This window comes from Patiria miniata, unplaced genomic scaffold (assembly GCF_015706575.1).
Source record: "Patiria miniata isolate m_02_andy unplaced genomic scaffold, ASM1570657v1 HiC_scaffold_1, whole genome shotgun sequence".
Taxonomy (NCBI): domain Eukaryota; kingdom Metazoa; phylum Echinodermata; class Asteroidea; order Valvatida; family Asterinidae; genus Patiria; species Patiria miniata.
Genome location: NW_024037047.1, coordinates 35,757,959 through 35,770,362, shown reverse-complemented (window position 1 = coordinate 35,770,362; position 12,404 = coordinate 35,757,959). Strand labels below are relative to the sequence as shown.

Genomic DNA, 12,404 nt, shown 5'->3' with positions numbered 1-12,404 from the left:
TCTTCATGGGCTTTCGCGTCAGATGTAAACAAATATTATTAAAAAAGCCGACCATGTGAATTTACACTAATCCGTACCCTGGTACCCTGGTAACCATTTTTTTTCTGACCGCAATGTATTTATCATATATGACAATATGGTAAGGACAAGGATCTTGGATTAAACATCGTACCGCACGACCGTGTACAATAAGTCTTTCTACAGTTTGCTTTAATTTTGGAGACATAATACAGGAGCCAATAACTAAAGATTTGTATAACTGTTTTAGGATTGAAGTAGACATTAGGCATAGACAATAAAAACGGAAATTGACTGGAAATCCCCAATGGACTCCCGGACTTTTAATGTCCAAACTATCTATCTAAAAGTTGAGTACTTTACTTCTAGGCCACTAACAAACTTTTGTTTGAAAGCTCTAGACCAGATGTGTTTGTCTTCTTGTCTCGAATTATTTCCTGGATGTTGGTAAGTTTATTCAAGGACATTTGCAAGATTGTCTGCACGCAACCGGATGATAATACTGTGTGCACATTTCCTTATTTTGTTTGTCCTTATTATTTTGTCCTGTGATTAGGTATTTTCGTTGATACTTTGTTGCGCCAGGCAACAATAATATTTTTTTAAATAACATAAGGATGCATATTTCCTCGTTTTTTTTCCGGCATTGGGCCTGTGACCATGATTTGTTTTGTTAAAAAAAGATAGAGCTGTTAGGCCCACAAAAAAAGTCTCCGGTTTCTGGTATGCGCGCGCGTCGCCGTAGCCATGCGCGTCGGCAAAATGAAAAAGGTTTTTTTTTTCAAGGAAAGTGTCTCAAAACCGCCAAATGCACTGGTTTGACTGGAATCCTGCTGCTGCACAGTTTTAACGTGTTTTTAGATGGGTTTATGATCGAGAATAAGCTTTAAGTGGCTTCTCTGGACTCCCATGTATTTGCACTAAGTCTAGTCGGGCACCATTTGCAGTCATCAGCCGACATTTAAGGCAAAAAAAATCAGGTAAAAAAAAAATCAGGTAAAAAAAAAAAAAAGCCGCGTCGCCGCACCACTTTTTGGGCAAGCTCCATACCAGAAATCGGAGACTTATTTTTTTTGGCCTAAATCATATTGTTTGCCTAAGCAGGGTTGTAAATAAAGATATTGTGTACTACAGTTGTCGACAGTTGTTGAAACAAGTATCCTGTGTCATCTCCTTTGATGTTCCAAACAGTCAGAACATACAATAAATTGCTTTTTTTGTTCCAAACAGTCAGACACACAATAACTTACTTTTTGGATGAAACAGGTTTTAGGGTCAGTGTGTTTAAATGGTGTATTCCTTGAACGGATTGAGCAATTTCAGAATTTTTCCATCTAAAAGTAGTTTCTAAAATTTACTTTCCAGTCATTATTAGTTTAGGTGCCACATAATATATATATATATTTTTAAATATGAAAAGTTTTTTGGGGGTTTGGGTTCCGCTTTTTTCTTGTTGGACTCGCCCTGTATAACGCTGCACTGCGGTAATCTAGGGCCAAGTTCGCGCAAGGACTATAGTTGACCAATGGTTAACCAACGTTTGCCCGAACTTGTCTAATCGACGGTGGTTGACTACGCTAGTCGACTATTTGGAACCAGCCTACTGGGGTTGGTTGCTTCGCTGGTAACCAATAGCCGCGCGCATTCATAACGCTAGCAGAGAGCCAGGATCCAGAAGTTTTGTGATGACATTTTGACCAGCGTTTGACTAGAGACGTTCGCACGTTGCTATCAGTGCGCAGGCGTAAGGTACGTCACAAATCAACCACTAGTCGACTAATGGTCCTTGCCCGAACTTGGCCTAAGTCAAAGTTGTCGACCTTTTTTCACACTTTGTACCCTGCTAGATGAAGAAAAAAGCTTAAGTTTCTGATGAGATGGCGCTACAGGGTTTATTAACAATTAACTTATGCTGTTTATATTTTAATGTCATCATAGATTGGCTTCGTATTGGTGAAAAGTTCCAACAATAGCAGCGAGCTTCAGGAGATTTACCTCCGGGTTCACTCGGTGGTCGTAACCAGCCAGGAGGAACAAGGTACCAAAAAAAAACCCAGGATTGATTCCATTAAAGTTTATTTTTGACGGAGCATGTGACCCGCCTACAGTGAATTTTGATTTTTTTTTACCTCCAGGGTTCTTGTTAATTTTTATATTGACAAGGTCTTAGAAAACAATGGGATCTCACGCCACCGGAGTTTCCGGCTTCACCCTTAGTCTGGTTCTCAGACCTGACAATTATTCCCGACGCTCACGTCTTGAATTGTAGGTCAGGCGGCCTCCGTGGCTAAAAATAAACATGACGACATTAATGGCCCTTTTTCAAAGCGCGGCTTCGTTTCCAATTTCGCTTTATCACTTGTAGCTTTGAATGTTCTGATCAATCTTTAAATAAATCACTTGCTTCGTAATATCATACAGTTATGATAATACAGCTTGATGTTTTTGTAAGATAGCATTGAGTAATGTTGATCTGGAATCTTCAAACTTACGGAACCAAATAGCACTGTTAGCAGGCGGAGCCGAATGAAGACCGAGTTTTGGAAAATCTCGGTAACGGTCGTCAAATTCAAAATTGTACATGACGCAGCAAAAAGTTCGCCCGTACGATCCGAATATATTTGATGCACAAAATCGTCGTTGAATTTCAAGTTTTCTAAATGAAACAATGAATATTAATTATCAACTCATTTAAAATAAAATTAATAAGTAATTAGCAGTTAATTAAACCTATATTATATACTCGGAAATACTCGGGCGCTATCCGATTGTCGACGAACGACTTCGGCAAACTTCGGAAATTTTCGGAAAAAGGAGGAATTCCTCCCGTTTTAGTCACGTGACCTAAATTGTAATACATTGTATTACCGGAAGCTACCGGACCTAAGATTCATCAGGAATAGTCGGAATCTTTTGGTCTGGGAACCAGACTAGCTTCACCCTCAGGCGAAAGGATGACTGAGTTCAAATGTCGCCAAAACGACTTGGCGCACCTTCGTGAGGTCATACTATTATATGCCACAGGGGAAAGCAGTCTTATCGTGCATTTTCTGTTGTTCGGAGGTCTCTGTTTACACGTTGCTAAGGCGACATTTACACGTTGCTAAGGCGACAGTACACAAACAATTTCATGGAATAAAGAGCTCGAACAGTACCCCTATAATATTTCAAGAGTCTGGAAAGTCCCCAAACTGTTCTTTTCACGGTGTGTTAAGCAACTGTGATAGAATATAATTAGAAGCCATAATGGTTGTCAATAAAGAGGATTGATTGCATTGGATTAAGTCCCAAGACAGGTGCGCGTAGAAATAGAGTGAGATTTTGATAAAATTTGTGTAAGAAAGAAGTTTAAAAACCGGACTGTGCGTTGTCTAAATAAGAAATTTTATTAGATGCAGATTTGAGGTGTCATTATTGAGCTGTGTGAAGGTACTAGACCGACATACCGACATACCGACGTTCTTTCATTAAATACTCATTATTTTGTCAAAGTTCGTTAGAACAAAATCGAATTCCATGCAGAGCATGAACAGTTATGAACATTATATCTTCTATTTTATACCCTCGATCCGTGATATATCGGACAACATAAGGTCTGTTTTGTACTTTATTTCAACAACCGACATATCAATGTTAGATGATACAGATTTTTGTGTGAATAGTTCAAATGTAGACACATTTAAAAGTCATCTTCTCAAAATCTTAACATTTACCATTGCAAGTGAAGAGCATTTCTAACAGATGTTTTTGCCCTACATAAAATTTCTTACAACATACTTATATAATAATTATTGGGGAGGTGTGGCCTAGCGGTTAGGGTTGTGACTCATAATCAGAGGGTCAGAGGTTTGAATCCAGCTGTTGGCCATACCTTGTGTCCTTGGGCAAGCCACTTCTCCCCCACTTGCCTCACTCCAACCAGGAGTATATATGGGTACTGGCATTAGCCGGAGAGTAGCCTGCTATGGACTAGCATCACCTCCTGGGGGACCGGTAAACAGATATTTTCAGTCGTTTCATGCAACTGAAACCGGAGATAACGCCGGCCTGATTGGACCATATTGGCTCGGGACAGACTTTACTTACTGTTACTTATAAAGACCTAATAAGACGTCGATGTCAGTGTTAAAAGTGCCACATTTTTCAACCAAATCTTTGACCGCAGGCTTAAATGCATTTGTGAATTGAACGAGAACTTTTACATCAGCATCATTGAAAATGCCCACATAATCTTTGAAAACTATATTTATTGGCATATCTCTTCTCCGATTTAATTTGAGTGTCACTGAATTGTTTCTTTTCAGTTCATCTAAGCGAGGAGAGAGATTTTACTGACTGGTAAGTTTTCATTCTGAGACCTGCACATGTCGTTTGCCGACATGCAAAGGTTGATGAAGAACTGATGGCAAGCAATACAGAAGTTATCCTCTTCTTAATAAAGCAGTGCAAGAAACATCTGCTTATTTTCACGATTATGTGTATAAATTACTTTACAAATGATACTTTGTGGCTTGACATTTAGTTTCTCCAGGGCGGAAAACTGATTTTTTTTCTTTTGCGCTCCCGTTTCAAAATGAAACTAAAAAGACTTCCTTTTCGAAGCTGGATCGACCAGATTGAAAAAAACAAACAAACACGTTTGTAATATTCAAACAAAACATAAATTGAAAACTAAAACTGTTGGAAGTCCAACTCGTTAAAGAGACATTGCATCATGTGTCTTTTGTTCGTTAAACATATACCTTATGGTTTGAAAATCCCGACAACTATAGCAAAGATTTACAAATTACACAAAAATACATCTTTAAAATTTCTAAACCCCTCCACCGGACTATACGTCACTTTCAGAACGACCAAACACTGAACTGACATTTGGGCGGATATCATCAAGAACGAGAGTGCTTTCATTTGGCCGAGGGCCAAGGAACTACATCTCCCACCCTGTGTAAATTTTTAGAGTCGTGAACATGTGCCTATGTGCAAGATGGCAAAAAAGAAAGACAACAAAAATTGCCCGGATACTTTCAGAAAACATAACCGTGTAAATCTAAAAATTAATGTGGCCTGACGTTGCGAACTTAGGAAGTTCTTCTTCAGAGGCTAAAACAGAAATGACAGAGGTACATACATTAACATGGGGGTGCACACAAACATGCAGGGCTGAAAGAAGAAACACAAAAGGAGGATTAGGTGGGAAAGGTGTGGAAAGATGCAGGGGAGGGTGGATGGGAGAACAAAGAAACAAAGGGAGATGGCAAACCACAAGGGGTCTGGTGTAAATAGGGGAGGGCCAAGAAAGGGGAAGGATCAAAGGTCACAGGGAGTGGGAACGGACAAAAGAGTGTGAAAGTGAAGGGGGATGATGCGGGGGAAACAGTATTGACGCATGAAGAGGCAAGCCATGGAGGGGGCCATACGCCCGTGTAAACCGTGTAAACTTAGATGAATAAACATAGCCCTACGGAAATAAACAAAACGAGCACAAATTGAATTTCTGTTTCGAGTTTTCAAAGTTTGGTTGCAAAACAGGCATCGAAAAGTTCCCTACGTCGCGGTTTCAATAGCGCGCTACACTCAACGAATTGGGTTCGAAAGTATAACGAAAGAGTATAATTGACGCAGTTCCGTCGTACATCAGTTTGTCAGAAACATTATAACTTTTGCGCACCTACAGAAATAATTCAAAGACCAAATGCAAATCTCTAAACCAACGCGAAGAACCGTTGGAAGAGTGCAATGAACGCACTACAATTGCAATTAATTTGATTGCTGCTGTAACGTACTCGTCCGGTTTACAATATTGGGGAGGGCGTGGCTAAAATCGTTTATTGCGTGCATCTAAACTCTCTTGTATAGGTTTTCATTTGACATCAGCGAGAATGGAGCGATTGGCCAGATATACTTCCCACGTGACCAGGATGATCACGTGATAGGTGTCAAGAAAGGTCTGGTCAGCCTGTTGGCAGCTAACCTGCAACATCCTCCACAAGACAAGGTATATGAGAGAAATTGAAGAAAACATGTAAACTTATATGCCAGTTATAATCAGTTGCATTTGTTGCATTCCGGTGTCATATGAAAATCCGACTCCTATGAAAATCGGAATCCTTTTCCCAATTATTGGTTGATCCTTAACACGTGACAAGTCACTTTCCCATATATATAGACCTATAAATGGGCTATTATCATACTTACGCATGCGAAATACTACCAATGAATCCATATTTTATGGAGTCGGATATGTACGCTACACCGAATCATGATCATGTAAACAACTCTGGTGCTGCCCCCAAACTCATATACAATACTAACATTTCTTTTTTCGGTGCTGGCACTTTCGTTTCCTGAAGAAAAATATTAATAAACAAAATGTAAGTTTTCCCTGCCCCATACCCTTTCCATACCTCCATATTCACTGAAAAATGTGTAAGGGAACCCTTGACAGAGATATGGAAACACACACAAAATAAGGGTTTTTTAATCAATAATAGCCATGGGCGTCGCCAAGAACTTTTCTGGAGGGGGCAAAGAAACTTTTCCCCACAAAATCCCTATATTTTCCAGCATTTTCCTGATTGATCATTTTTTTGAAGGGTGGGCAGGGACATCCCCCTCCCAACCAATTAAATTAACAACAATATGATTTCGCGCCTCTTTTTCTTTCTTTCTTTTTTTTCTGCTTGTCGGGGGGGGGGGGGGGGGACAAGCACCGGCCCCTTGCCCCCTTCGCGACACCCATGACAATAGCTACACCTAAATACGTCAAATATGTTTGTTGACAGCAAGCACATTCTTTCAAACCAATTCAGTTTCATCAATTAAATAAACAGGTGTTGGGAAGCGACTGGAGCTACGACTGCAATGAGACAGGTCATGAGGGTCAGCACGAGTCGTCCTACACGGCTCAGATGGCTCCTGGCAACGATGGCATTATTGTCTTCACTAAGACTAGACGGACTCATCCAATACCTTACGGCAAATCCAAACACCAAAAGGTACACATGTATATAAGACACGGTACATGTACTCACTCGTACCTGGGGGGGGGGGGGGGGGCTAGTTTGTTGACGTTTCTCCCCCAAAACACAAAATAACTTGTTTTTAAAAATTGAATACAAAATGTTCACAAATTATGTTTCACATGATGCAATAGCTGGAAGATATTGATCGTCCACGTAACAAAATAACAACAGAAAATATAGTAAAGCAGAAAGAAGTAATGTTTGAAAAAGAAGATTCGTCAGCAAAAACAAATGTTGAATTGGTAGAGAAGGGTTATCTAAGAAGCCCACTTTCATTGGACGCCCAACTAGCATCATGCATTGTCTATTATTGTACATTTAGGAGATTCACTATCACCCAGCTATGCAGCTCCCATCGATGGTCAAGATACTCGACCACTTTGATGCTCCGAGGGAATCAGCACCAGGGTAGGATGTTTATATTCACCATTTCCTGCTCACTAACATTCCATTTCTATTAGTATTTGGGACGCCATTTTCGATTTTTCTTTCGTTATTCTTTTATAGGAAGGGTATTTAAAGAAACTGTATAATTCAATTTCGATCATTTATGAGGGTTTACAAAACTTTATCCAATTAATGTTTAGGAAATGATTAAGAAAAACATCAAGGGGGTCTTGTGAAACTGAATCATTTGTTCATGAAATGGCACCTGACTGCCTTTGTCATAAATTTTGGAAGGTTTCAGCTATGCATAATTATTCTACTAGGGGCAGTTCCACCAATTTTGTTGTTCCAAGAATAAAAGAGCCGGTGTGCAGTACATTTTTTTTATACCGGAATTCATGAAAGGAATTACTTCCCAACAGCATCAAATGTTCCAACAATCATCCTCAATTGAAAAGGGCAGTGAAAGAACATCTCTCTTCTCAGTAGTTTTTTGAAGCAGATGAGTTTTTACTGATCATTGTTTTAATGATCACTCTTTGTTATTTTCTGTGTAATTGAACTTTTTATAATGTACTTGTATGTTTGTTTGTGTTAGTGTTTTCAAGGACCCCGATGGAAACAAGCCTTTTTATAAACAGCTTTATGGGTCACCCTTGGCTTTGTATTTAAATTTACATGTAATACGTTCATTTGTGTATGTCAGTACCACTGTACATGTATACTGTTTGTTTGTATTTGCCAAAAATACATAAATAAATAATCACTTCGGCATTCATACAGATTTGAAAATTTCGCGCAATGTCCTTTTATGTAGGGCCTACTTTTATCTCGTAATTTCAAAGAATTTCGCGAAAGAAATGGATAACCTTTCATAAGTATCATTTTTTAACCAAAGCACTGATCCACATCCAGATCAAACGATTGGTGATCTGTGTTTCCCGACGGTATCATCAGCCAGCCACCGATAAAATAGTTTGCCGCCCTCTAATAAAGAAAGGTGTTTAGTCTAGTCTGGCTCCTGAATTCGCCACGTGAATAAATTATACGTAAGCGTCTAGGTGTGGAACTTAATAGCGGAAAACTTTGAAGTTGACACACTGCATGCTTGTTGATCAAAACAACGTAGTTTTGTCATGCTTGTTGTGTCAAGGGATCGGTTACCATGATATTAAACTATGTCATGATTGAACTAAATTGGACATGTGCTTCATTCTGCGTAAATGGGAAAGATATTACTTCCTCACCCTCATCACAAAAGGTCAGTAGGCCCTAGGGCCTTGCTCTATTTTATGACTGCTGTCAGAATGTACGTGGTGTACAGTAGCCCGGCCCCATCATGCAATACTAGCCCGACTGCGTCTGGCCGTACAGTACTATCGCAAGCTCTGTACTACGGCCAGACGCCCGATGCTTCCACAGAGACTGAATTTTTTTGGCCGCTGATGTAGCGATTTTGCTACATCTTTTGATCGAGATTATCTTTTCATCCAGGACACAAATTTCCAAAGTTAAGGTTCTTGACTTAGTCGTAGAGTAGTCCGAGTAACTTGGACCCAACTTATCGCCTTTTTTTAACATTTGAACATGGTCTGGCGATAGTGGGGTCCAAGCTAATGCCGCGACCTGGACAACCGCATCCTGTCACTGTCCCAAACCAACATTTTCCAACAAAAAACATCAGATTTCACCTTCAAAACGGCCTCCAAATTACTAGATATGCCACCTGAGGTACAAGTAGACATCGATAATTAAGATGGTTGTACTGAAGTTTACTTACGATCCAGAAAAAAAGTGAAATTTTCCGTTCATTCGGAGAGCTCCCCTCGCGATCTTGAACACGTTAAATTCCCGATCGTGTTTAATGTTTGAACGACGCGATTTCTTCTACATGCCCAGCGTACATTCGATGGTCCCTGTATCCCGAGTGCGATTCCGTTACCGAGCGCGCGTGATGCATCGATTATGATAATGAGGAGACTGGATCACGTTTGTAAACACATGTGCATTTCAAACGATAATAGGGAGTCAGGAACTAGCACAGCTTTTATGGCGGATACCAGTTCAAGCTGGTTCCCGATTCCCTTTTACAGTCCGAAATGCACATGTATGTATTTACAAACGTGACTCGGACTACAGTAAACGTTAGTTTGCCGGATATGCACTGCACATGCGCAGTTACTGTTTTTTTGTACTTCAAGTCAACATTTTCCGCTGACAAATTTTAGTCTGGCTCCATGCCAATATTATCGTTGTAACCTCGTATTCACAAGATGGGATTCAGACCATTTTATAATTTCGGACTTTATTTCCCTTTTAAAAAAAAATCCTCCAGAGCCACAAATCTGAAAAAGAAAATGTAATACTCTGCAATAAAATGTTTGAGACATATTAAAATAATAAAAGAAAAATATTCTTATTTATTTGGGGATGGGAAAAAAAACCTTAAAAATGTGGTGCGGTCGGATTCGAACTCGAGACACCCCGCTCACTAGAGCTTCTGCTTAACCACTACACCAAACGTGCTTCACAACCTTTGATGGGAATTTAATACATCTTATAATTCAGAGCTATCTTAAAGAGTACAGCGCCCTCTGTTAATATGGATTGCCGCCGGCAAACCTTTAGTAAACGTTAGTTTGCCGTCATTACCTCCGGCAAAATATCCACTTTCTTCGAAAAAACGTTCTTTGGTCTCAATATTTTCATCCATCTGGCCACAAGACGAATTTCAGTCATCATCTTCCACAAAAATCGTTCCGAAAATGCTCCCCATGCGATTTCAAAATGGCGGCCGCGCTATAATGTATGCATTATGCGAGCGCGCTTGGGCAAGATAATGAATATGCATCATAGTTTATGACATTTGTCGGACACTCGGCGCGGCTGGCCATACAAACACGAGGTCATGTACTAAATAATGCATATTCATTATCTTGCCCAAGCGCGCTCGCATAATGCATACATTACAGCGCGGCCGCCATTTTGAAATCGCATGGGGAGCATTTTCGGAACGATATTTGGGTCATTCCATGCCAACTCAACAAATGTTGCACACCATCACCTCTTGGATTTTTTTCTTTTTTGGTGTACTGAAAGATACTTAGGAGAAATGCAAATTCTGAAAATTTGGGGTCTCTACGACTTTTCGTTCTTGCGCAACAGCATTTTGAAATTTGAGGTGGGCGGGGCCAAAAGTGCGTCGCGTCACGAAATTCAATGTTTAAAGGGCCATATATTTAAAACTATACACCCCAGACATTTCAAACTTGGTAATCTGGGCTATTTTTTGCTGTAGATTTCAAATATTTTAACAGAAAGAAAGTAGCTTGTTTCATTTTTAAGTTAAAGGGGCCCCAAAATGGCCCAAAACTCATCTGGACCAATGTTCGGGGGGGTGTAAGTCAAAAATTGAAAATATTTTTTTCACCAATTTTTTTGCCTGTAATAGCCCCCAAGTGAAACTACTTTCATGTAAAATCTTACACTTATATTAACTTCATTGAATGAGATATAGCCCTTGCAAAAAGCAAATTTCTTATTTTTACGATAACTTGACCCCCCCAAAAACCAACGTCAGACATTCCGCCCAAAATTTTGCTTCACATATGTTTGAGGTTGGTCCTTAGTGAAGTCCTCTGAAAAGTTTCATGTTGGTGTCTAAATGTCTTCAGTGGATAGCTGGGCTTTATAAAGAGTCTATATCTTACGATGCTGCAGGTTCCGTAACATACAAGTACATGTACTTGTATTTTACGGAACCAGCACAACAAAATCCCTGTTGATAGACTGTTGATAGACTTGGGTCAAGACTACCCATTTCCTGCTCAATAAACAGTTGCTTGTAGACCTATGTGTGCATTATATGCAAATTAGGTTAAATGACTTGAGAGTCTTATTCTTTCCATGTGCTCATCACACAGCATGCATGTCATGTATACATTTAATATAACCAGTTCTCACTTGCACAGCATAGTATAGCACTAACCTGAACCAAAGAGAAGTGATTCAGTTTGAGTAAAGGGTCTATGGTTTTAACCTGATTGATCTTAGTTTTCATTATGGATAAGGGGATTCTAGTTCATGCAGGAAACTCATCATGCACCAATTGTAGCAGCTGACCTCAACCCAGGAAAATATGTTTGTGTGGTCTATGATGATGTTTGGTACATTGCTATTGTAGAAGATGTATCACAACTTCATGAGGATGTGTATGTCCGCTTCATGTACAGGACGGAATCAACAAATACTCTCTATTGGCCACAAAGAGAAGATAAATGTAACATTCCATTTGTTGATGTGTTGTGTTGCGTACCAACAGCAGAACGTCTACATAGTGGTGGAAGGCAATACAAACTTAGTGAGCCAATTACCATCATGCAACTCATTCAACTTCATCAAAACTACATCACAAGGAATGCATAATTTCACCTGTGAAACTGTAAACAATTATATCAACTGATCAAAAGTCTACATGTACAAATGTAAGCTAAGTTTCATACCCAATTTATTCTTTATGTACCGACTGCTGTTATTCTTGGTACAATGTACATGTACTTGTATGTTACGGAACCTGCAGCATCGTAAGATATAGACTCATTATAAAGCCCAGCTATCCACTGAAGACATTTAGACACCAACATGAAACTTTTCAGAGGACTTCACTAAGGACCAACCTCAAACATATGTGAAGCAAAATTTTGGGCGGAATGTCTGACGTTGGTTTTTGGGGGGGTCAAGTTATCGTAAAAATAAGAAATTTGCTTTTTGCAAGGGCTATATCTCATTCAATGAAGTTAATATAAGTGTAAGATTTTACATGAAAGTAGTTTCACTTGGGGGCTATTACAGGCAAAAAAATTGGTGAAAAAAATATTTTCAATTTTTGACTTACACCCCCCCGAACATTGGTCCAGATGAGTTTTGGGCCATTTTGGGGCCCCTTTAACTTAAAAATGAAACAAGCTACTTTCTTTC

General features: G+C 39.5%; 1 protein-coding gene across 1 annotated transcript in view; it reads left to right on the top strand.

Moving 5' to 3' along the window:
- Window positions 1-1,196: 1,196 nt before the first annotated feature.
- Window positions 1,197-12,404, top strand: part of LOC119733210 — a 199,410-nt gene continuing 188,202 nt past the window's right edge. Inside the window, 6 exon segments of the mRNA XM_038206800.1 lie at window positions 1,197-1,208; window positions 1,957-2,056; window positions 4,323-4,356; window positions 5,875-6,013; window positions 6,849-7,013; window positions 7,363-7,448. Coding sequence (XP_038062728.1) covers window positions 1,197-1,208; window positions 1,957-2,056; window positions 4,323-4,356; window positions 5,875-6,013; window positions 6,849-7,013; window positions 7,363-7,448 — 536 coding nt within the window.